Raw genomic sequence first — 23998 nt, 5'->3', positions numbered from 1 at the left:
GAAGAGATGAACAGATGTGTGAGGACACTGGCAGTATAGAGAGCGAAGAGAGCGAGCAGAGCGAGCAGAGAACGAATAAAGACGAGACGGAAGTAGACGGAAGCAACTGATATGGGGAGCCCTCCATCGATTATATACCCAGCATTGCTCTTACAAACGCGGGATGATGCCATCTACTTCCCATTTTAGGTAAATTGTACGCCTCTATCTCTCACTTTCGATGCACATTCACCCTTCCTGCCGTCTGTGCTTGCTCACTCGCTGATAAGGAGCCGGGTGTCCAGGAGGACGGCCTATGCGGTGGATGTCCGTCGCTAGCGGCAACCGTTATCAACTCTAAGCCCAGCATCCATCTCGATACAGAAACAGATCGGCATCAGAGGACTGTGTGTAGTCATATCTTCGGCTGTAGGAGAGCGACTCAGTCTGTCCGACCGGCAGATGCATACGATTTGGAAAGTGTGAGATACCAGAGGTGCAGCCATGCAGATGGCCGAAGCTAAGAAAAGGCATGACGAAAGAGTGAGATAAATATGTTATATACACTGTGAAACAGACGCAGGCAGGCTACCAACCTTTGTTCTCGCTGCTGTCAGACCCAGCAACCTTGCTAGTGAGGTGGCCAGTTTTCAGACTCGGCCCCTTGGGGACTGGGCTAGCCAAGTCCCCAAGAGCTTTCTGGCGTCCTCGTCTCTGAAGCCGGTCTATCGCTTTGTCACGCTGGCACTTCAAGTCCAGTCTCCCTTGGAGAGCCGCGTTTGTGCAACAGTCGATCCCTTTAGTTGATTGTACAGACCGTCCAATGCACAGCCGATGTCCTCGTTGGGAAAGAAACGGTAGAGGGAAAACAGAGAAGTGCCGAGAGGTGCATGCAGAAAGCCGTACTTAAAGCATTAAATACCACCAACGACGCAACAGCTTAATAGACAATTTCGAAAGTAAAGTGTATCCTAGTGAAATATATAATAAGACTTATTGCAAGCTCATTACGTCACAAGGAAAAGACTAGATAAGGTGAGAAGAAAAGCGTCGCATTATCTAACCTTGTTTCATATGTATCAACAGACCTGTAGAACGTACTTGCACAACTCAATTATGGGCCTTGTACTTGCCAAACAGATGTTATTTGTAATCAAGATCACATAATGTATTCCGTAGGGCAATCTGACTCACTGTGATGACAGTGAAAAAGCAAAAAAAATGATGACAAGAGTGGGACTCGAACCCACGCGTGTTTCCACACTAGCAAGTTCCAGGAATCCTGAAGCTAGCGCCTTAACCGCTCGGCCATCTTGCCCATTGGATGTTGAAGTGGGTACTCGTGCCTACACTATGTACGCAGTCTCTTGTCCCATCAATTTGCCGAGACAAGTCTCATTGCGACCTCAATTTGGCTTGTCGTCTGGCAGACTCTATCACTCAATCGCCCAATATGTTCAGACACTGAAACTGCCACGAGAGAGAATATTCCGGGCCCCCACCGATGATCAGACGAAACAGGGCAAATCTTTACGTTAGGCTGTTTGACATGGGCTTCCGGGCCAATGGGCATCGCTTGTTAGCGGCCTGGGCACTTGCTGCATGCTTGTTTGAGGCAGTGCACAGGGAACCCCACGTCGGCGTGTTGCCATTGGAGAGGCCAGGAGTCCGCCGGAAAAACGAGTAGACAGTCTCTTCCTGCCGAGCCAACTTCTGTCACCTGAAGCCAAAGTCGGACGGTACGAGATTTCGACCCCTCTTCCGCAACCATGGGCGCCGACGGACAGATGACAGAGCAAGAGGTCTCCTGGCCGCCAACCAACGAGCAGGATGCGGAAGCCAAGCAGGCGTTTGTGGACGCGATCGACCCAGCGGCCGTCTGCGGTCTTGCGTCGCGGCTCGGCGGCGGGCGGGCGTGCCGGACGTTCCAAGAGCCAGCGCGGGGCAGCTTCAACGTGTGCTTCTTTGTGGAGCTCGCAGCGACGGACGGGGCAGCCGAGACGCGATGGGTGGTGCGGGTGCCGATTGGGCCGGCGCTGCACGATGTGCGGGCCAAGGTGGAGAGCGAGGTGGCGACGATGCGGTGAGTGGAGGATGAGGTGGAGTTGGACATGAGCTGACATCCCAGATACGTGGCGAGCAAGACGACGATTCCAGTGACCCGTGTACATGGCCACGGCCACGACGTGGCGCTGGGCCGGTCGCCAGATGATGAGGCCCGGCAGTGCAGCTTTCTGGTGGTGGACTTTGTGGCTGGCGAGCCGCTGGACCTGGCAGCCTTTCTGGACGACACGCCGGCGCGCCAACACCGCCTCTACAGCCAGCTGCTCGACGTGCTAGCCCAGCTGCGCGGCCTCACCTTTGCCACAGGCGGTTCGCTGATGCCGGGACCGGATGCCGGGCCCGAGGCTGACCCCATCGTCGGCCCTCTGCAGTGTACCGGCTACAACGAGCTGCAGCGGCTGACGCGTGGCCATACCTCGACCTCGACAACGCTTGGCCCTTACCGCACGGCTGCCGACTTTGTCCTGGCACAGCTGCATGTGCTGCAGGCTGCCTTTGATGTACCCATGGCCAGCGCCTCGCTGGCGAACCTGCGCATGGAGGCGTTTGCGCTGCACGACCTGCGCGGCCGGCTGGTCGACGTGCTGGACCAGCAAGGACACGAACACGACCACCACACGTTTGTTCTGGCCCACACAGACCTGCGGTGGTCCAACATCATCGTGGACGAGCATCTGACGATCCGGGGCATCATCGACTGGGAGTGGAGTGCGGCCGTGCCGCTGCTGTTCTTCCAGCCGCCAACCTGGCTGGCCGGACCGTCGCCCTGCTACGTCGCTAGCCTGGCGTACGAGAAAGCGTACGAACAGTTTCACGGGGTACTGGAGGACATGGTCGGTGGCCATGGTGGCGACGAGTGTGGTCACGGTGACAAGGCCCACGCTGACAAAGTCAAAGATGACAAAGCCAATGCTGACAAAGCTGGCGATGCTCGTCTCAAGCACCACTACAGCCTCCTGCAATCGACTTGGGATGTCGGGCTGCCCGGCCGTATCGACCTCGCCCTAGCCGTCATCCTGCAGCAGCACCACCACCTCGTGCCAGCCTACTACTTCTCCGTCTTCCCACGCTTCCACGACATCACCCGCAGCCGCCACCACATGCCGCCAGCCATTGTCGCCCGCCTGCTGGCCCTCGATGCCGATGTTGGCGGCCCGCTCACCCGTGACGTCGCCCGTCGCTGGCGTGTCGCTTACGCCTTCCGCCGCCATCTCGACGCCGCTGGCCTCCTGATTGAGTACGAGCTCGCGCCCGAGACCCGTGTGTGGCTGGCCGAAAGAGACGGCGCCCACGCCGACATGCTCGAGGATGCGCTATGCGAGCAGCAGCATGATCGCCACGACCGCTCGCCAGCCCATGACTTTGTCCGCATGCTGCTCGAGTCCGTGCTGCAGGCGTCGATCCAGCCGCGCAACGTCGAGCCGCTACTGAACAGTCCTGTGCTGAGCTGGGCCGGTGCTCCGAACCCGAAAGAGACGCGGAAGCAGCAGATGAAGACGACCGGATGAGACTACACTTTCCGATATCAGATACTACGAACATGGTCACGGTCCAGAGTTGGCCACAAATTCTCATTTCTGCTGAGGGCGCAGTTAGAGGAAAGATACAAAATCAAGTCGTCGGTAGATCCAACTAAGGAGACCAAAGGACCAATCTTGTCTCGAGAAAAGAAGTGTAAAGTCGTTTAACGTCGTGTCGTGATCAAAGTAAAAGGTGGCCGTTTGGGCCGTAGAAGTGAGTGGCGCGTCCATTTCTTTTTGTTGTGTTCAGCACCCACTGGCTTCCAAGCCAGACCCGTCCTGTCTTTTTTTTTGTCCATATCGTCTTGGTGGGGTATTTTCTTCTTCTTTTTGGTCGTACAGTTGAAGGAACTCGTTCGGCGGCGAATGTTCAGGTCCAGCCTTTTTCTTCCCACCTTTGTCCCAGCCAGCACGATCAACGCGGCTCTGGCAAGAGAGGACAGTCCGAGATCAGGTCCTCACAGTCTCTCGCTCCCATTGACAAGTCGAGGCGAAGACAGAAGATGCAGAAAGCGGCAAAGAAAAGATAAGAGAGAAAAAAGTAGAGAAAAGAAGCGAGCAGCATCAGAATAGTCGACCAACCTCGCAGGAAGTGAAGACGTGACGGAGCAGAGTGAGAAAAGCAAGCACGACTCCCAAATGGTGTTCCAATCTGATGACAAAGCCTTATTTCTGGCCCCCCCCTGGTATTCCCCTCGTCCTCATAATCACCCTTTCGGCGCATCTTCGTATCCACGGTGTCCAGGCGTTTGTCGGGAGCTGCAAGCGAGAAAGCAGAAAAGCAGAAGCTCAGAAGGTCCAAAGTCGACGCAGTGCCGGCCGAAGACGGTGGGAAAAACAAGATCAAACGCCGAGCAGAAATACACCATGTTGTCCCGTTACTGTGTCGTAGTACAATTGAAGAAAGATGCCGGAATGCCGAAAAAAAGGATATCAAAAAGAGTTGTTTTTGTTGTTTTTTTGTTGTCGCCACAACGTCGTCGCCACACATCATCGCACCATCCCCTCAGATCGTACGGGGCGTCCTGGCATTGGAGGCATCGATGACGTCGTCCAGGTGGTTGCACAGCGCGACAAACAGGTCGAAGAACAGCTTCCCGCCCTCGCCAGACCGCTCCATCTCGGCCTGCATCGTGCCGCTGCGCTTGAAGGTCTTGCGACAGCGGATGATAAGCGCCAGGTAGTGTGCGCGCAGCCGGCTGTCTGAGTCAGGCGTATGGCCGTAGCAGTACTGCGCGCTCCGAAGAATCGTCGCCACGTCGATGCCGCTCTGCAGGCCTTGCTTGCGCAGGGCCAGCCGCTTGAGCTCCTCGAGCCCGTACCGGTCGGCCGCACAGTAGACGACTGTATCGCGTAGCAGGTGCTGGCCCATGCTGGCGAGGAACACCGTCGGCTCTACGGCCGTTGGGGGCGACGTCTCGGGTGTCGGCGTCGAGTCCTCGAGCTCCCAGGCATTGCCGTTGTGGCTGTGCACCAGGCGCGGGTAGTAGTCGCCCTTGTAGAGGTATTCCAGCACGGCCGAGAAGATCTCGGGCTCCTCTTCCGGCAGCACGATCCGCTTGGTTGTCGACACGTCCGGACTGTTGCTGTTCTTGTTTCTGCTGCTGCGCCGGAATAGCGCCTCAAAAAATGGGCTCTGGCACAGCACGTCTTCGTGTGCAGCAAACAGCCGACCCTCGCGGCCAACTGTCAGCGTGACGATCGGCGACGGCGGTGCAGCTATCCGCGACGACGGTCCGTCTGCCATCAGCACCTCGTCCTGGCCGTCCATCTGCGAGAGCGACCGCTGCAGCCGCGACAGTTTATGCGTGCTGTCCCGTGTCGAAAACGACCCGCCGCTGGGTCCTCCGGCACCACCTCCACCACTCCGCTTTGCTAGTCGTGCCGACTTGTCCACTCGGCGCTGCGGGTCCACCGTCGGGGCGGCGGCCTGCGATCGAAATGCGCGCTTGAACATGTTTGTTGGCCGAAACGAGAGACGGACGAGCAAACGATAGGAAGAGCCGGCCAAGAGCCGAGGCTCTGGGGAAAAAGAAAAGAAAAAAGAAAAAAGAAAAAAGAAAGCGTGACGCACAACAAGAGAATTGACAGGGACCCGGGCAGGATTGTATCCTATGTCATGTCTTTGCGGCCCTTTTCGTTGTGTGTGGGGGGAAGGGAAAAAAAGAAGGCAGAGTCGAGAGAAGGAGGGGCATGAACCATATTTATACGGCGGCTGTTTGTTTCCTCGAATCGCGTTGTCGTTGCTGCCTTGGCCTGCAGCTAGCATAGCAGGCCAGCCCATTTGTCGACGTCGTGCTCGGGAGTCTTCCCGTTTTGACCGTCTTGTCTGCTCTTCCGTGCACTCTGAGAGGTCTGCATCTCATGCACAGCCTCCTTTGCTGGCACTACTGCTCGTTCTGGTCGCTGACTGGCCGTTCCCTCATTCACCATGGGATCCCAGCATTCGTATCTTATCTTTGGACTGGCCCTGGTTGGTGGCCTCAACCCCGTGAATGAATGCACTCCGGTCTTGCAGCAAGCATCCTTGCCGTGCATATTGCATGCAGCATGTGCCCGCGCAACACCTTTAGTTGGCCCTGATGTCGATTCGTTGCAACAGGGCGACTGTCCTCTGCTCTCTGTCGTTCACGCATGAATTGCGTAAAGATCGATCCGAGCACGCTGCCATCTGTACAGACGAGCGCTCTCGCAGAAGTGATTGTCCATTTCTGGACTTCAAGGTTTCCGCCTGTTCTACAGCATCTGGGGCTCTTCGTGCCAAAACTCGCCGTAACGGGCAGGTAGTGGCCGCTGGCAACTGCCTCCAGGCCACTCAGGGACCCATATATATTGGAGCCATGCTGTCCAATCAGAAGCTTGATCTACTCTGCACTACCGGGCTCACCAAAACTAAGGGACACATAAGCGTCGCCGAAGCTTTCCAAACCAGCTTCAAAGCTGGTTCAGGCGACGACAGAACTGCGCTCTGCCACGCATACAAATCGGCAGATGAGACGCGCGCACCCGAAATTCCACACCCGCTCCAAAAACATACTCGCATTTTGCCCTCGCAGCCATGCTGTCCGCCGTCGCCAAACCGAGGCAGTTGGCCTCGCAGATACTCAACTTTGGCCTGATCCTGTCCACAGCCTTTATGGTGCGCCCCGGGTGACCCTGTACCCTGTGCATTAGAAGCATGGCTGACTGACATGTCCCAGATCTGGAAAGGACTCTCTGTCGTCTCTGACTCGTCCTCGCCCATCGTCGTCGTCCTCTCCGGCTCCATGGAGCCGGCCTTTCAGCGGGGCGACCTGCTCTTCTTGTGGAATCGCAACCTCTTGCAGGAAACCGACGTCGGCGAGATCGTGGTCTACAACGTTCGCGGAAAGGACATTCCCATTGTGCACCGGATCGTGCGCAAGTTTGGCACAGGGTGAGTCTGACCGGTGGAAACAGACTGGCATATGAGAACGACGAGGGAGAACCGCAGCTGACGATCGCCGCCACAGACCCCATGCAAAACTGCTCACCAAGGGAGATAACAATGCCGGCGATGACACCGATCTGTACGCGCAGGGTCAGGACTACCTCGAGCGGAAAGACATTGTGGGCAGCGTGGTGGGATATGTGCCGTTTGTCGGCTACGTGACCATCCTCTTGACAGAGCATCCGTGGCTGAAAAAGGTCATGCTGGGCCTGATGGGAGTGCTCGTCGTACTGCAACGCGAGTAAGGGGCCGCACGGTTGGGCAGTTGGTCGGAAGACGGAAATTTGAAAAAGAGAGGCGACAGGGCATCTTGGGAACCGGCGCGTGGCTTTCTTTATTTGCAGGCACAGGATACGTTTTGGAGCTCACAGCGGTGTATAGAACTGAACATGAATACTATCAAAGCCGGGAACGATGCAATACTCGGTGCTGACAGCTACTGAGCGTTGTCTAAAGGGTTCTGTTAACGATCAATACGAACCCAGGTTGATTTTACCGAGAAAGCATGCAGCAAGGATGGCCCTGCCACAAGGCTTGAATCTATTCCCCAGAAAAACCACGGAATTAAGTGTACCTATGGCTGCTCCTGCTTGCCATAGGCCGAGATGGAAAAAGGCGATGAAAGAGGTGCCGGTTGTGTCAATCGACGAGGTGAGACGGAAGAGAAAGAGAGAGAGAGCAGTCCACACAAACCACCAACGAGGCAACCAAACACCTGCTCTCATCGTGAGATCGTTGCCGACGTAACGGATGAGCGCCGTGGCAGCCGGGGAAACAAGCAGGACTGTGACATAGTGGTATGTTGTGGGCGCCGCGACCAAGGCCTGGAGAGATCAGCTATTAGAGAAGACTTGACAGCACGACAAGCCGTACTGAGTAGACACCCCATGTGTTTCTATTGATGACGAAGACGGAGAGGACGACGATCCTGGATATGCCAGAGCTTGGGAGACACTGGCAGAATATGTGAGATCCTACCAGCCATATCTCCCTGACCGAGAGCAACAATGTCTTATAGAACCGCCTCGCCGAAGCAAGATGCAATGTACCCTCATTCCGAATCACAGTCGCCTATACTCGCAGCCCCATTTTCTTCAACATCCACTGTACGGGACATATCCGAAGACGTCCGCAGTGTTCGTCCATAAGCTGATGTCTAGGTCTGTCTCATCGTTGAATTTCCCGTCCCGGGCTAACGCCGAGAGGCAAAATAGGGCAGCTCAGCGCTGTCTGAAACATACTTGCTCCTACATACTACGCTCCTGTATTGATGTGGAGGCTCTAGCTGTTAAACGTCTCGAGAGCCCGGCTACTGATGTTCTCCTTGTCAGAACCATGGACACAGACCTCAGCTACTATGCATATGACTCAAAGACTTTCAGGTCGGTTGTCGACGGCGCTGAAAACCAAATGAGAAAAACAAGCCGTGTTTACTCTACTTGCAAACTCGGGGGCCCCAAGTGCCGCATAGACTGCATGGATGCCGCTTAGCTCTCTTTCAGCATTCACTCTATTTTATGTTATGTTGTCGTTGCTAGTCTCGGGATCTTACTTTCTTCTTCGCCTATTAGCGCAACATCTTTGACCGGATGAACTTAGTACGTCGACTAAGTTCCTTCTCCCCATTTAGCGCTTTACATGTAAACTCTCCTTTATACCCCGTAGAATACCAAGAGTATGTAGTCTGCCAATGGGTTTCTCCTTAGCATCAATAAGATTTCTCATACTTCAAGGGGGGGTGAAAATTCATAAGTGCATAAAAAAAGGAGTGTTTGAATTTTAAATGTGAGGAGCAAAACTAGTAACTTTCTTGAAATACAATATTAGTTGAAGTAAGCTACAGCGAAAAGAACTTCGTTTTACTTTCATCCAATTAACTCTAGTCTAATTTCGATTTTGATTTGTGTCTATGTAAAGTGTTTGAAATTTGTATGGAGTATATATTGTTGTAAAAGCCAGAAAATGCTGCGTGGGAAGAGGCTATGCGCAAAACGATATCCTTTTGACCTACGCACATTCGACGTGTGCTAGTGGTGTATACACCATTCATATTGTCCGAATTATTCTCCCGGCTTATTTCTTGTCTTTCTGTAGTTTGTTTGGTGCCATGCAGACAAGGGCTACTCGCTAGCAGTCACTGAACGCTTCTTAGCATATATTTCGGGTCCCTACGAGACGGTCAGCGTCTCTGTATTTCTCGCTGGAACAGCGTCTCCCGCAACTGTTTGCCATGTCAAGTAGCTCAAAGTGCAGTTCTTGAGACCCTCGCTCGCGGTAGCGATCAATACTAGGCGTTTTATCCGTCCTGGGAAATCTGAAGCCAAAGGTTTGGCCGAGGTACAAAGGAAGAGACGGAGGCAGAAGCAGGGGTCCGGTACGCGACTAGTTGTCTAATCGTATGAATTCTCTTCTGGCCTTACAACGACGGTGGTCTCTGTATCAATCCCAATTAGAGAAGATCCTCCCTTCTCCCTTATTATTCTCATTGTCGGGGTTCGGCATCGGCTTTGTTACACGGCGCACTGTACATGTATGGATCCGAGAGGTGTCTTCGAGGATTGGGCGAACGGCTCAGGGGAGCAGTCTGTCTCTTCCGATGGAAGCTGCACAGTTTCAGATTAGCTATCGTCCGTAACTAATAGGGGGTAAAAAAATCATACTTAATCTTGGAAGAGGGCAAGATGATTGCTGGATAGAGACAGAGCTTTCAGGCCTTGAAGGCAGAAAAACAGAAGGCAATGGAAATATCGAAAAATTTCTGTAGCCAGGGTTTGGCATATGCACAGTAGCGCGGTAGACTGAATACAGTCTGTGCCAGGCCCACGGACCAGCCGTCTTTGTCTGTGGATGCAACACGCCATGCACGAAGTGGCCGATAATCCGTATTCGTCAGAGGAATCAGAAGTCGCAGTTATTTTTTCAGGCTTTTTCGCCACTTGTGATGCTGAAAATTTGTGCTTGTGTTACTGTGGTAGAATTCAGAGTCATCGGATAGCATCGTGGTATCACCATGCATCCCCGTACTCGTAGACATGTCGGCAAGTATGAGGAGAGGGTAAATGATATCTAACGCAGAACGTTCGTGATGGTATTAGTAGGCTCTCTTCCAATATCGATCTCGACTATTGAAAAGCACTCGCGTCGTCTATAGGTAACTTATTCAGGCCTGTCTAAAGGAGTCCGAGATCAACAGCGAATTGTATGTACTCTCGTCAAGTGGCCTAGGGCCATACTATTATCAAACGTCCCTCAGTGGAGGTCAGCTGTCACGATGCGAATAGAGCCGACGTAAAGCGATGCCGCCTACGATTCAGATCTGTGTAGAGGAAGGAAGACCTTCGTTTAGGCTTACTGTCGGTGGCGTTTCAAAGCAACAAAGAGACAAACAGTAACCCCACAGGGCCGTTCAGAGGGTATCCGTGCGTATTTGGATGTGCTTGACATTTCGTGAGTAGCATGCCCCCGTAACAGGGGTGAAAGTCGTTTGGTCAATATACTACCACCCTATACGACGATTTTCCATCGCCTTCTAGCTAATCCTCGGCACGACTAGAAAGGGCACTATACGGTCTAGAGTATGCTGGGGATGGCTGTCTTTTCGAGTCTTGCCACTTCTTATCTCTACACCCTTTGAGGTTTTGACGGCAAGCTACGCCCATTGGTTATCCGAAATGTAACACGGAGATGGTGTTTTACTTACCACTGCGCTCCACCAGCTGCCTCCAGTCAGGATCGTTCTTCGCGCCAGGCGTTTTGCGAATTGAATGAACAACTTCATGATACCAGCGCAAAGGATTGAGAAGGATTATGGGAGACTAGACCTACATAGTAGAAAGAAGAGAAAACCGGGTAAGAGGCTATATGCTATCTGAGACGGTCGTCTAAACCTGGGTTTCCAATCCTTCTTGATCGTCACGTCGTCTCCCTTGTCTTGGACTGTCGTATAGCTTTGCACTTCTCTTCCGTAGACGCACCGAAGGCGGCTGTCAGCCCCCCGATGCGTTCGGAGATGCACAAGTAGGACAGTATAGTTTGCAGGTCGCCCTTAAAGCCCCTAGACGCCCCCCTGATTATCGAAATAGAACTCGTTGATGTCTTCTCACACTTCCCCACACAATCTGCTACCTGACATGAATCGGAATCTATGTTCGCCCCCTCCCGTGCCGAATGTTGACGGGGATCAGAGCCATCGTCATGTAAAGGTTGTCCAGATGTCAGGCCCCTTTCAGCTTTCTCTTCTCGCCGGCCCGACGTCGGCCTCGGCATATCCTCTTCCGCCATCCTGTAAATATCACCCCGAAGAGAATAAGAGGGGCAGAGGGTGCGGGGCCGACATTCCGTTTTGTCCGTTGGCGTCCTACCCTCTCGTTTTCAACGTGTCACCGACCATCGAACAGTCGGTAAGTCACCATCTCCAGCTTACTGTGTGATCTGGTCGAGTTGTCACAGCCACCGATCATTTTTCAATGGACCAATATCAGCCGCACGTCCTGCATGTCGTCCAAAAGAAATGACAAGGCATCAAGGGATGTTTGTGAGACCGCTTTTGTTGTTGTGCATAACGCTACTTGCAGCGTCTCCTCCCCTGTCGTAGATTGGACTTGCCTCATTTGCTTATGTGCTTTGCGAGCAGCATTAGGGTATGGACACGAGTTTCGTAACGGTATATACGATGGCCACTTATTTACGGCGTGGTCCATGCCAAGACTGCAGCTGTCTTCGATGTCTTCTAGATGTGGGGCAAGAGGGACGATCAATCCAACGAGCGGCGTTTTGGGCCAGGTGGTTCCAAGGCTCGGATTGTCTTGGTCGTCCACAGATGTGCTGGCAATGATAGTATCGAGTGTTTGGCCGCTTTAAGCGGAGAAACGGCCAGAATTACGAGGGAAGAGGTTTCATTGATGGAAGGCACGACGATCTTGAGCACATTCCAAATTCTTGCGATCGTTTGCTGATGCCACAATAATGGAGATGGACGATTGTATCGGTTGCTTCGGTCTGGCCATCGACAGGGGTGTCTTTCTGCAACTCGCATGGCCATAACGTAAAAACATGCTCCTTGAGACGAAGAACAAAGACCACGACGTGGAACAAGGTTGCATTGTTTGTGAGTAAAGGGAGAGCTGGAGCTCCATATGCCGAGTAACAAAGCTGTCGCCTTTCTATCGTGATTAGTGCCGCTTCGATGCCGTTGGCCAGACCGGCCCAGCAAGCAAGGTAGAGGGGTAGAGTTTCCGCTAGTTGGCGGTGTCACAACCGCCACCTGCTCCAGTATCTGGGCTGTTTTCTGCACAAAACCTTACTCGTAGGCTGTTGTTCCGTCCTGCGTGCATATAGCCGTGCTAGACGGATCCTTACCGTTTGCCCCCCTTTGTCCAATTGACGCGTTAGGAAGAATCTGCCCCTCTTCCGGTGGACGAAAGGGGCGAAATTGGAGCTGGGGTTGCATCGGGGGGTGATGTGCTGCAAGGAGTGCGTGATCTTCTGCTGCCAACAGCAAGCATCGCAGACGGAAGATCGAGCTGTGATTTCAGTACCGGCAGTGTCGCCACATTCCGGCGGTGCCGATTGAGCAGTATCAGAAAGCGCCTGTGCAGCTGTGCTCCGTATTCGTACGGATTCTGTTCAGCTCCTTTCCGGCGGTCCACAACAAAGCGTGTCATTATTCGTACACATCCGGCCGAGACAACAGGCGGGATACTCATGGAGAAGGGCAGGAATGAGCACTTGGCAGTCGATACTTTGGTTGACGGTGAGACCCGCCGTCGGCCGCTCTGGCGATGATAGGCCCGAGCTCGTTACTCGCAAATGCCAGAGTAGGGGAATGGTGGAGAAGGTGTCCACTGACAGGTGTTGTGCACGAGCTTGGCTGACCGTTGAAGCGGGTGGCTGCAAATTCACTCAGCCACAGCGAACGCGAGCGCATACTACAATGTAGGAATGTGGACAAAGGGAGAGCCAGCAAGGCCAACGCACTCGGTCGAGCTCGGCCGGACAAGAGGAGGGGGCCGTTTGTCTGCCACTTGCCAGCTTTGCCTGCCAGCTTGCCTGCCAACTAGCCAGATTGTCAGCTTGCCAGCTTGCCAGCTTGCCGGCCTGTCAGCCTGCAAGGCGGGCCAGGAAGCCTGCAAGGAAGCCCGCCCGCCCTTCCAAGTCGGGGCTACTGGCGGTGAGAACTGGCGGAAGACTTGTCGCGGTCTTCCTCGTCCAGCCTTTTTTTCCACCGTATTCCCGGCCCCGGCCTAATTACTTGCTGCGAATCCTGTATGGACATTGGACTGGTGATTGTTCGCATTGCGTATTGGTCGGCCACGCTGTGCGACGAAAATGGTAATGGCTTCCGAGTCGAGACCGGCCACCGCTTCGAGCGGGGAGAAACACTTGTCTCTGGGATGCGAGACCGACCCAGTGGAGGCGTCCTAGCAGAGCACCCCCTCTCTTCTTAAATGCAGAAGCGCAGAGGCACAGGCCCCGAAGCACAACCGCGGACAAAGGTTGTGACTTTTTGCGCTTGGCTGCTCCGTCGTCGCTCGTCGTCGCTCGCTGCTCGTCGCTGCTCGTTGCGTCTCTCGGTTTCTGTCCACCCGTTTTGTTCCCTGATCCGTACGCCGTAGGGCCTGTTATCTCCCCATTCCGTCACGGGAATCTCCAACCCCGCGGCATCCGTGTGTCCGCTAAAAGTCGAACCTGGTATAGGTTCCGCGCCATACGGAACAAATGAAATACCACGCCCACGACACCATTAGCGCCAAATCTCGTCCCGGGATGCTTTCGTCAGACTGCAGCGCATTATTATGTGTCGATTGTCTTTGGACTTTTCGGCCGAGTCCGAAGACGGCCCAGGCCTCGAGTTGCGCAACTGATCGAAAGTCGAAAGACGATCTGAACATGAGATTGTTTGTCGATGTCGCTTTTTCTGCAGTAGGGTCTGCGACGTCCGTCTGATGTTAATTTTCCGATGTATCCGGCAGAGGAAAAAGACGCAAGACCCTGGGAAAGCGTGGCTTAACGGCTGTCTGAGATGGCTCTTTGAAGGCGCCGAGCTTTAGAGCTAAAGCTGCGAGAAGGCTTGTGAAAATATGGTGAACTACAGTGTAAAGAGCATGCCTCTATGCCATGACGACGCATTGGCATAAATGGAAGGGAAAGCACGACCGGGGTGGCACCAATGGCGGCTAGCCATGTGCAGACCGGGAGAGCAACAGATGCTGCGTATTTCTCGTTCCTTCCCCGCCAGACCGGGCCAGGCTGTTCTTAAGGTGCGTCAGAGTGGCACCACATCCAAAGCAGCAGGCATGGGCCCATCCTCTCGCCTCAGAATGCAACCCCACCGTGCCAGGCCATGCCAATCGTTGCCCTTTCCCATGAGAGCGCAATAGGCTGGGCTGCACAGAGTCAGATCAGGCAGGCACGGAATTTGCAGACAGCATTTTCTCAGTGCAGCGGTCGCCGGCTCTGGTCCTGCCGGCTGTGCTCTGCCCCGCCTACGACATAGGCCAACGCTCCTGCTGCTGCTGGCGCCTGCTGGCTCCCGCTGCTCCTGCTGCTCCTGCTGCTGACTCCTTGTCAACATCGCCCCTCTACGGGTCCCTAGTGCTCTTCCGTCCGCCAGTAATCGCACGGCAAGTCGATCGCGAAGACGAGTCTGGCAAGGAGTAAGCGAACACGAGGCGAGTCCTGACACAAGAAAGAAAACGGCCGAGGCGTTGTTAAAAACGGCGCCCCTCTAATCCCCCCACAACCGGCCTGCAGCGCTGTTGACGTCCCATTCTCGACCTGCCTGTAATAATGGTAACACCATGTCGCCACACCTTTCTGGCCTGATCTGCCCTCCCTTCATAGTCGGGCCACTTGTAGATTCTGCACAGGGATGACCCCCCCCCAGCAATCAAAGAATAACACTGGATCGCTATCTTGGGAATGCGGTTCTCCCCAGCTGTTTTGGCAGGTACGCGCACTAAACTGGATTCTCAGTCGCGCAAGTCCCGTAACCACACGCCCCTACCTGTACGAGTACTATCGGATGTTACTGCCACTTCGAGCTGCAGTCCTGGGCCATTAGTTAGCCAATGGGCAGAAGTCGGCCCCAGCACCGGCTTGTCTCGTTCGCCATCCCCCTCCTCTCTCGCGGGGAATATAAAGAAAGCCAGTGCTCCAGGAAGGAAAAGGAAATGTGGGAAGACGTCACAAACGTGCATATTTAACCAGATTCGCCTGACTACTCCCCGGTGGCAACGCACGACCCAACCCACCAACCATCGTCCATACAAGTCCAAATATCACCAGATCAACCTTTCGTCCACGGTCCAGGTCCAGCTCTTGTTTCAATACGCTTTGACGATTGAGAAAAGGCCGTCCAGGCACGCCTCTTCCGCAGCTCTCCCCATCCTCCTCGTGTGACTTCTTCACTCTCAAACATGAACTCGAATCTTGCGGCCTCCAGCGTCAAGGAAGATCCGAACTTTGACATGATGAAAGTAAGATACTGTCCAGCCAGGTCGGCTGTGTTTCCCCCATCACCTGTTTTTCCTTGTCCTGGTTTCCCAATCCGAGCTGCTTGGATGCTTCTACAAGTGTCTGAACATTCGACTATCGTTCTCGCTCTCGCCACTTTGCACGTTCTACATTCTCGTTCCATGTCTCCGTGTTCAACTTGACTTTCCTGGCTGTCGCCGGCCATCTGATCTGGTCATAGTGCCAACTCTGTCATGGCATCTGCTGAGTTCCTGGCGCCAGTGGCGAGTCTGAACTGTGGCAAACCGGGACCATCCCCTGCCACAAATGCCACCAGTGAGTCAAAGGCATGGCGGACTTCCTTCACGATCTCTTTATCCTCACCACAGAAGAGTCCTTTTGTTCCTCCCCAGTCATTGAAGAAGCGTTGCCGGGCTTTCCATGTGGCCCGTCCGGTCTCAAGGACCATAGAAGCGGACTTATGGATCCAGCCTTTTTCAGATAGCTGCCTATGGCGAGGCCTAATTCTGTGAGGCGTAGACTGGCGACTGTCCTTGTGTCTCTTATCGTCCCCTCACCCTGGAAGGCTAGACCGTGGGTCACCGGGAATTGCACCATTCGGCCAAGGGGTGCACCCTATCGGGTGCCTGTTTGGCTGGACACCAACTGCATGATATGCTTGAGCTTTTCTCTCTCGGCCGATTTGTGGTCCAGCTGTCCTTTCTCGTGTTCTTTACAGCCGCCCGTCCCTTTTGAAAATAAATCCGAGCTTGAAGACGCCGGGAAAACATATGTCCATTGTTTTGCTTAATCGCCCGAGGCCTACTTAGCTAACCCTGCTTTTCAGTACGGGCCGTCGCCAATTAGTGCTCCTTCGGACATTATATTCAACTCTCTCTGGAACACCTGTGGTGGCTTTCCCGAGATGACTTATGCCCCAGGCGAGTACCTGAACAACAAGGGCGAGTCCTACGATTGCTATACAGACTCGCAAAATGTCGGTGGCAACGAATTCGTGGAATGGTCCAGCAACACTTCCAGCATATTGAACTCGCCCATCACAGGAGCACCAAGCGAGGCTTCTTACAACGACTTTTTGTCACCCACAGCGCTCGGAAACACTCCTCCCTGGCACACGGATTCATTCGACCAGCGAACCTCCTTTGCCGCAGCAGATGACACCGTCCCCTCGTCAGCAGCATCAGGCCGAGCCTCCATGCAGCAGCCCATGTCGCCCATCGCCAGCAAGACCAAAGTGTCCAAGCGAAAGGCAAAGAGTCTTTCTAAATCCCTTTCTCGAACCGATACCAAGTCCAAATCCATTTCATCCGCTAGCTCCTCGTCCTCCTCGTCCTCCATAGCTTCCAACCGATGCTCAAACAGTGGCCATGGCGGCAACCACAATATCACACTCCGCACAGCGAGCCGCAAGCCGAAGCTGAGCACACGGCCCGAAGACAATGGCTGCAACTCGCGCGACTCCTCCCCATGCTCCCCCGATGGCGGGGGCGACAGTCTGACGTCCGAAGAGCGTCGTGCTCGCCAGAACCACAATGTTGTCGAGAAGCAGTACCGAAATCGGCTCAACATCCAGTTCGAACGACTTCTTGCCATCCTTCCCGCCAACCAGACCGACAGCGACGGCGCCTCGCGTCACGGAGAGTTTGATGACCGCCGCATGAGCAAGGCCGAGGTTCTCGACATGGCTCGACGCCGAATCCACTCATTGGAGCAGGAGCGAAAGCAGCTGCACGCCGAGCGCGAGGCACTACTGGAGAACGTGAACATAATGCAGCACGCCTCTCAACGCCGGCGCCTGGGCATGATGGGTAACGCATCCTGAACGCGATATATCCTGGGGAGATGCAAAAGAAAGAAAGAAAAACCAACAACTTGATATGATATCCTTCCGCCGAGAGCGGTGCGCATAAAATATGTACACACCAAGAACAAACGACCGACCGATTAGAACAATACACGGGGGATGTTGGAAGGGAGGTGAACGGCAATTTGCTATATTTGGGCGCCATATGCGATGCAGGAAGACTAGGCATGGAAGACAGACATATCGGCTTTCCGACAGGCGTTTTCCGTTCCCTTTTCTTCTCGGCTGTTTTTTTTTGGGGGGGGGGGAGATTGCTTGGAGCCATTTTTGCTTGGCTGTCTGCTACATGTGAAGGATTTGGGAGGCGCAAAACACTGCCAGTACAACAAGGGCGTTCTAATGGATCTGATAATGGATATGAAATTCCAACGGGGTCGTGGAAGGACCTGGCTGGCTTGCTGGTACAGCCAGCCAACGCAAAACAGCGTTATACATATACACGGGAACAAAAATAACTGTTTGAATACTACGAAAGCACCCTTAACTCTCAGACACCTTGCTAATCTGATATACACTAGAAGGTGCCCTTGGGGCTTTAGATCGAGGAGCTTGACCTCTGGTGCCTATCTAGGCCAATCGTTAGGTACCACTGACTACGGGGCTTCTCAATGAGTCGTAGCATAAGCGAAGCCTCTTCAGACATCGGCATTGCTGTTCCGTGGATTCGCTAACCATGTGCTTTGGCAATAGAAAACAGGTATCGGAGAATATGCGCAAGTCCTGCAGGGCTTCTATCGTGCAGCTCCTGCGGTCCCAGTTTTACGTTTCCGTTAGTCAGGTCTTGAGCGTCCTTGTATTACGGTCACATCGAGTGTCCCAGTGGTGTTTTCGGGGAGGACCCCTCGATTGAAAGAGGGATGGCTCGCATCAGCCTCGCCACAACATTTTCTTTTGGACCGGTCTGGCTGTGATGGATTCCCAATAGCCCCAGGGCCTAGCCAAGGCCAAAAGGCCAAAAACCAGGACAAATTCGAGGTCTGATTCTCGGCCGAAGCAGTGCAGCCAAGGATGGGGCGTTGTAAGGCCGATGACAACCGCTCAAGCTATGTCACACCATAACGTTATCCGAGTAAGGTGTAAGTGAGTATCTGCGAGGCGGGAAGCACCGGAGGTAGTGCGGGCCGGCATGATCGACATCTTGCTAGAAATCCGCCTGTCAGTGAGACGGATGACAAGGGCGAGAGCTTCTCTGTCGATCATTCTTTTTTTTCTGTGTGTGCGTGTGCTATTTTAGGAGCAGACTGGTAATTTACATAGCACAGACACGCTGGGAGCATTCCGGGCAGAGACATACGAGTACAGAGTATCAGTCGTAGAGCTCCTTGCGCCGTACGAGAGATTGGCCGCAAAAGCGATGCAAAATGCAGAGATAGCAAGTCCCCACTTATCGATTGGGCTGCTGCAATGGAGCCAACAGGGGCTAATGCGGGACCCTACGGAATGCTTCCCTGGTTAGGACATGTGAAAACCGGTTTTTGGAGGCATGGGAAACGCGCACGCAGATGCTATGATAGTGTACATGCAGCACCATGGGTCATACCTGTGCATTGCGGCGCACTACATAGCATGTACGAGTAAGCCTCCTCGTCATTTTGGCCCCCCCGGCGTCTTCGAACCTGTTTTGACGGGGTGTTGGTTCTCGGCCGTCCAAGACGGAATGCGCTCACATCCGTCCGGCAGTACGGAGTACGGAGTAGCAATCCACCATCGCCGATCTGTGGGTCGGTCGTCCGTTCGGTTTTGCCGTCGTGGGTTGGGCAGGAACAGAAAGCCGTTTCGCGAGACCAGACCACGGCACTTGCTCCCGCCCCCCTTAATTTAGTTCAGTTCTGCAGGCACTTTTCCAGCGTGCTGCAATGCCACCTATGCCTGTCGTAGGGCCTGGTTTGGCGTCATGGACATCGAGATCTTCAGTCTAATCGCACCCAACATGTCTAACTCATACACCGCAGTCGTACTCGTAGATAGGGGAATCCGGAAAAATGTGGGCAGATAACGCCACCCCTGCGAAGCTGCCGACTTTTTCGTCTTTCTTTCTCGTCTCCGAGCATTTAGTGTAAAGTGCTCGTATCTTACTCCGTACACAGTCGCAGCTTCCCTTGTCTGCGCGCTCCGTGTGAAAAACATCCACACATGCCGAGGCGCCAACGAAAGGGCCACCATTTCTGCTCGTTCCAGACCCGGGCAAAATCGCGTCGTCGACTCGCTGAGAGCTCGTACTCGGAAAGGTACTCGTACGACTACGATGGCAATGCATTGTACCTGAAAGCAGTGTCTGGGCTGCAGTACCCGTATTTGTGCTTGTGGATAGCAGCAGGTTGTGTTGTCTCGACTGTTTGCCACCTGATCGATCTTTCCTCTTTTGGTCATAGAACTAAAAGCCCAGCATTTGCAGAAGTTGCTTACGAAGGGTGACGAAAGAAGAAAAAACTACTGCCGTAAAGGAGGTAAAACATATTGTCTGCATGAATTGGCCTCAATTGGGGTGCGACTGAACTGGAAATGGCTTTCTTCCCTGCATATTACACAAAGTTGCTACAATCGACTCCCGGTTTACACCCAGTCAACCAGACACTGGCTACCCAGAACCCGGATCCATCCTGCCGCTCCGGTTGAACCAATCTTCTCTTTGTTCCATCATTTCGATCGACCAATATCTACCACACAAAATCGCCCCTTGTGCTGCCTAGTGCCCTTTTCTGGACATTCAACCTGGCGAATGGGCTTATCCCTCTTCTCAGAGCTCTCTCGGAGATTCATACGCTCGCAAGCAACCGAGCAGCAGCATTGGCAGTAGTAACAGCAGGCGTGTTGGATCGAATCCTTTCCGAATCCTGCTAGAACGGTCATGTCTAGTCCGGCCTCACCATTGCATCCTCCCGAGAACGGCGGCTCGACACCGACGACCAAGACAAAGGAAAAGAAGCGAGTAGGCTTCTCGGCGGGTGATGGAACGCCGCTGAAAGAAGAAATCGGATTTTCATGGGAAACACCACAGCCGGGATTGTCAGCACCAGCTACGTCGACAACAGCCCAGACGATACCACCGGTGTCGAAGCAATCTGGTACCGACCAGCATGGGAGCCAAGCGCACTCGCACTCGGACGCGGACGTGGACGCAGACCAGGGTGGCGACCATTCTCACGACGGCGTGGACCACAAGGAGTTGACACGAGCACTGTCTCTCATCCTGCAGGAAGAGGGCCGGCCAGAATCGTCGTCGTCGTCGTCGAAGCAGACGACACAGCAGCCGCCACAGATTCAGCTGCCGAACCGGACCTACTTTCCCTCGGAGCGACAACAGCAGTCCGAGCGAGCGGCCAAGGAGCGTGCCGACCGATTGGCGCAGAGCGTTGAGCGTGCTAATTCCACGCCCGTCTCCCGGGCCACATCCATTGATGGCGACTCCGATGCCGAGGAAGACGCGGCCACAGCGGCGGCATCTGCCCTGCATTTCCGCCGACGCCGGCGGACGGGCCAGACGAACGGAAACGGTGATCCGGACGGCGACGCTGTCGATCTGGAGCGTGGTATCGACGCGTCGGAGCTCGACCAAGCCCATGCCACGGCCCTGCGCCTGGTGCGCTCGCACACGGTCAGAGGACATGGTCTCAAGCATCCTGGGAATTCTGTGGACCGTGGGACCAGCGGCGACTTCCAGTACGACGCGTCCTTGTCAGCAGCCGGCGGCCGGTCCGGGACGTCGACACCGACAGTCATGTTTGACGGAGGCGGCCACGAGTACGTCCCCCCTCCTTCCCGATATCACGGCGGCGTCCTATCATCTCTTCTCAAGCTGTACAACAACAACTCCGGTCTCACTTCGGGAAACACCTCGGGGCGTAGCACGCCCGCAGAGACGCCGGCATCGTCCCGGCCACCATCGCCGAACCCCCAGGACGGTCCTGGCAGCAGCGGCACGTTGACACCCAATAACAAGCGGCTCAGCGGCATCTTCGGCGCGAAGCACGGCAAATCTGGGCTTCCGGGACCGCCGGGACAGCCTTGGAAGAACCAAAAGCACGCAAGCTCGACAACCAGCCTGTCGGCCGGACTGCTGGGGACATCGTCGATGCTGGCATCGGCGGGCTCGGCCGACATCGGTCAAGCGGTGACGGAACGGGTGAAGCGCGAGCGGCCTGGGCTGAAGCGCAACCGACCCTCGGGAAGTCTGTTCGGCGTGGGACCACCCAAGCTGCGCAAGGAGGGCGGCAGTGGCGGTGGTGGCAACGGTAACGGTCATCACGGCGGCAGCAGCAGCGGACGGCGGCGGCGAGAGGAGGAGATCCGCATCACGGTGCACATTGCACACGTTTTGAGTCGGCACCGGTATCTGACGAAGCTGTGCCGAGCGCTGATGATGTACGGAGCGCCGACGCACCGGCTGGAGGACTACCTCAAGATGTCGTCGCGGGTGCTGGAGATCGAGGCGCAGTTCCTGTACATCCCGGGCTGCATGCTGGTCAGCTTCGACGACAGCAGCACGCACACGGCCGAGGTGAAGCTGGTGCGGGCGCCGCAAGGCGTGGACCTGGGCAAGCTGCGGGAGGTGCACGGGATCTACAAAGAGGTGGTTCACGACCTGATCAGCGTGGACGAGGCATCGTCGCGGCTGGAGGCGGTGATGGGACGGCGGCCCAAGTTCAACTCGTGGATCCGGGTGCCGGTGTACGGACTGGCATCGGTGTGCGTGGCGCCGTTTGCTTTTCAGGGCCGGTTCATCGACCTGCCGGTGGCATTTGTGCTGGGCTGCATCGTGGGCCTGCTGGCGCTGGTGGCGGCTCCGCACAACGCCATGTACGCCAACGTGTTTGAGATCTCGGCGGCGGTGATCACATCCTTTCTGGCGCGGGCAGCCGGCTCGATCGACAACGGGAAAATGTTTTGCTTCTCAGCACTGGCGCAGTCGTCCATCGCGCTGATCCTGCCGGGATATATGGTGCTGTGCAGCAGCCTAGAGCTGCAGAGCCAGAGCATCGTGGCCGGTTCCGTGCGTATGATCTACGCCATGATCTACACCCTTTTTCTTGGCTATGGCATCACCATCGGTTCGGCCGTCTATGGCGCCATCGACAGCGGTGCCACCAGCGCAACCTCGTGCACCAACGCGCTCAGCCGGCCGTGGTACTTTCTCTTTGTTCCCCTCTTCACTCTCTGTCTCTGCATCATCAACCAGGCCAAGTGGAAGCAGGTCCCGATCATGCTCGCCATCTCTGTCGCCGGCTTCGCCGTCAACACCTATGCCTCCATGCACTTCAGCAGCAACGCCCAGATCCCCAACACGCTCGGCGCCCTCTGCATCGGTGTCTTTGCCAATCTGTATGCCCGCCTCAGCCGTTACTTTGAGCGTTTCTTCCTGCTGCTCTGGGCTGGCTACCTCGAACCCGTTGCCCGCCGTCTGAAAGGCACAGACGACCGCCGTGGCCGTCGGCGCTGGCGTGCCGGCCACTGGCACGGCATCAACAGCCATCCCAGCAGTAGAGAGCAGTCGCGCAACCCTGTCGGCCAGGACGACTTTTTTGACATGCCGCCCTACAACAAGCGTCTGGAAGGAGAGGGGGCAGACATGCGCGCGGCAACGGCAACGGCAACGGCACCGGCACCGGAACCAGCATCGGAATCCCCAGCAGAAACAGGGGCAGGGCCGAGAGAAGGGAACGAGGAAGACGAGGCGGCGGCCAGAAACAGGCCCACAGACCGCAGCGAGGCTGTTGCGGCCGGAGTGGCTGCCGAGGCCGCCGCAGCCGCTGCAGCCGAGCGCAAGGCCCCAGGCAGCGCCGAGGTGATGGGCTACGGCCTCGCAGCTGCAGCCATGCTGCCAGCCATCTTCGTGCAGGTGCCGTCTGGCCTGGCCGTGAACGGATCGCTGCTGTCGGGCATCAGCGCAGCCGACCAGCTAACCGGCAACTCCTCAATCACGGCTGGCGGGACAGTCACGTCCTCAACCAACAACAGCGTTGCCTTTTCGGTGCTGTACAGCGTGATAGAGGTGGCCATCGGCATCACCGTCGGGCTCTTTCTCAGCGCGCTGATCGTGTACCCACTAGGAAAGCGGCGCAGTGCGCTGTTCAGCTTCTGAGGCGGTGTGTCGGCAAGAGGGACGAGCGCGGTGAGAGGACGCAGGCAGATCGCCGAAAAGCTCGTCATTGTTTTTTATTTTCATGTTGCAGCTTTCCACTCAAGGACTTGGTTATCTGGTTTCTTTTCTTTTCTTCGCGGTCTCTTCTCTTGGTAAAATACGAGTATAGAAAGGGGAAAGCATACGAGCAGATCCCATGCGGGTGCGTCATACACTAGATCTAGATAATAGAGTTGTACGATAGACGGCGATTGCAGACCGAACAGGAGCAGATTGATGCATGCAAAGCAGGTGGCCGAAGCGGCACTGTGATACGGCGAACACATGCGACGTCGCCGACGTCTGTCTGCAGTCCACCGGCGTCTCTGTTGCGAACGAATAAGGTCAGACCCCGGGGCCGAAGAGGTCGGGCCGAGGGGCTGGTCGTACGAATCCTGGTTGACATGTTGCGTTGTGACGTCTGTGGTCAGGCAGCTGATGATGCTAGGATCAGGGGGCGGCGGCACTGCTTGCCGTTCCAACCAGTCAGACACGGGATAGAAAAGGAG

At 55.1% G+C, this 23998-nt stretch overlaps 5 protein-coding genes across 5 annotated transcripts; 4 read left to right on the top strand and 1 right to left on the bottom strand.

The window, feature by feature from the left end:
• Positions 1 to 1748: 1748 nt before the first annotated feature.
• CMQ_2125 (uncharacterized protein) lies at positions 1749 to 3551 on the top strand (the record flags this gene model as incomplete). Its single annotated transcript, XM_014316083.1, has 2 exons — positions 1749 to 2062; positions 2108 to 3551. 2 exons carry the CDS (start codon positions 1749 to 1751, stop codon positions 3549 to 3551), a joined length of 1758 nt encoding a protein of 585 aa, XP_014171558.1.
• Positions 3552 to 4569: 1018 nt separating this feature from the next.
• Positions 4570 to 5520, bottom strand: CMQ_2403 (btb/poz-like protein; the record flags this gene model as incomplete). Its single annotated transcript, XM_014316361.1, has 1 exon — positions 4570 to 5520. The coding sequence occupies one exon, from the start codon at positions 5518 to 5520 to the stop codon at positions 4570 to 4572; it is 951 nt and encodes a 316-aa protein (XP_014171836.1).
• Positions 5521 to 6621: 1101 nt separating this feature from the next.
• CMQ_2301 (signal peptidase 1) lies at positions 6622 to 7277 on the top strand (the record flags this gene model as incomplete). The annotated part of the gene is made up of 3 exons (XM_014316259.1): positions 6622 to 6702; positions 6764 to 6978; positions 7055 to 7277. The coding sequence occupies 3 exons, from the start codon at positions 6622 to 6624 to the stop codon at positions 7275 to 7277; spliced, it is 519 nt and encodes a 172-aa protein (XP_014171734.1).
• An 8172-nt stretch (positions 7278 to 15449) lies between these two features.
• Positions 15450 to 17329, top strand: CMQ_2365 (helix-loop-helix DNA-binding domain containing protein; the record flags this gene model as incomplete). Its single annotated transcript, XM_014316323.1, has 2 exons — positions 15450 to 15509; positions 16334 to 17329. The coding sequence occupies 2 exons, from the start codon at positions 15450 to 15452 to the stop codon at positions 17327 to 17329; spliced, it is 1056 nt and encodes a 351-aa protein (XP_014171798.1).
• A 2890-nt stretch (positions 17330 to 20219) lies between these two features.
• Positions 20220 to 23450, top strand: CMQ_2114 (duf1212 domain containing protein; the record flags this gene model as incomplete). The annotated part of the gene is made up of 1 exon (XM_014316072.1): positions 20220 to 23450. One exon carries the CDS (start codon positions 20220 to 20222, stop codon positions 23448 to 23450), a length of 3231 nt encoding a protein of 1076 aa, XP_014171547.1.
• Positions 23451 to 23998: the final 548 nt, after the last annotated feature.

The sequence above is a fragment of the Grosmannia clavigera genome (assembly GCF_000143105.1).
Source record: "Grosmannia clavigera kw1407 unplaced genomic scaffold GCSC_156, whole genome shotgun sequence".
Taxonomy (NCBI): domain Eukaryota; kingdom Fungi; phylum Ascomycota; class Sordariomycetes; order Ophiostomatales; family Ophiostomataceae; genus Leptographium; species Leptographium clavigerum.
The sequence above is the reverse complement of the archived record's forward strand: the minus strand, read 5'-3'. Positions and strand labels throughout refer to the sequence as shown.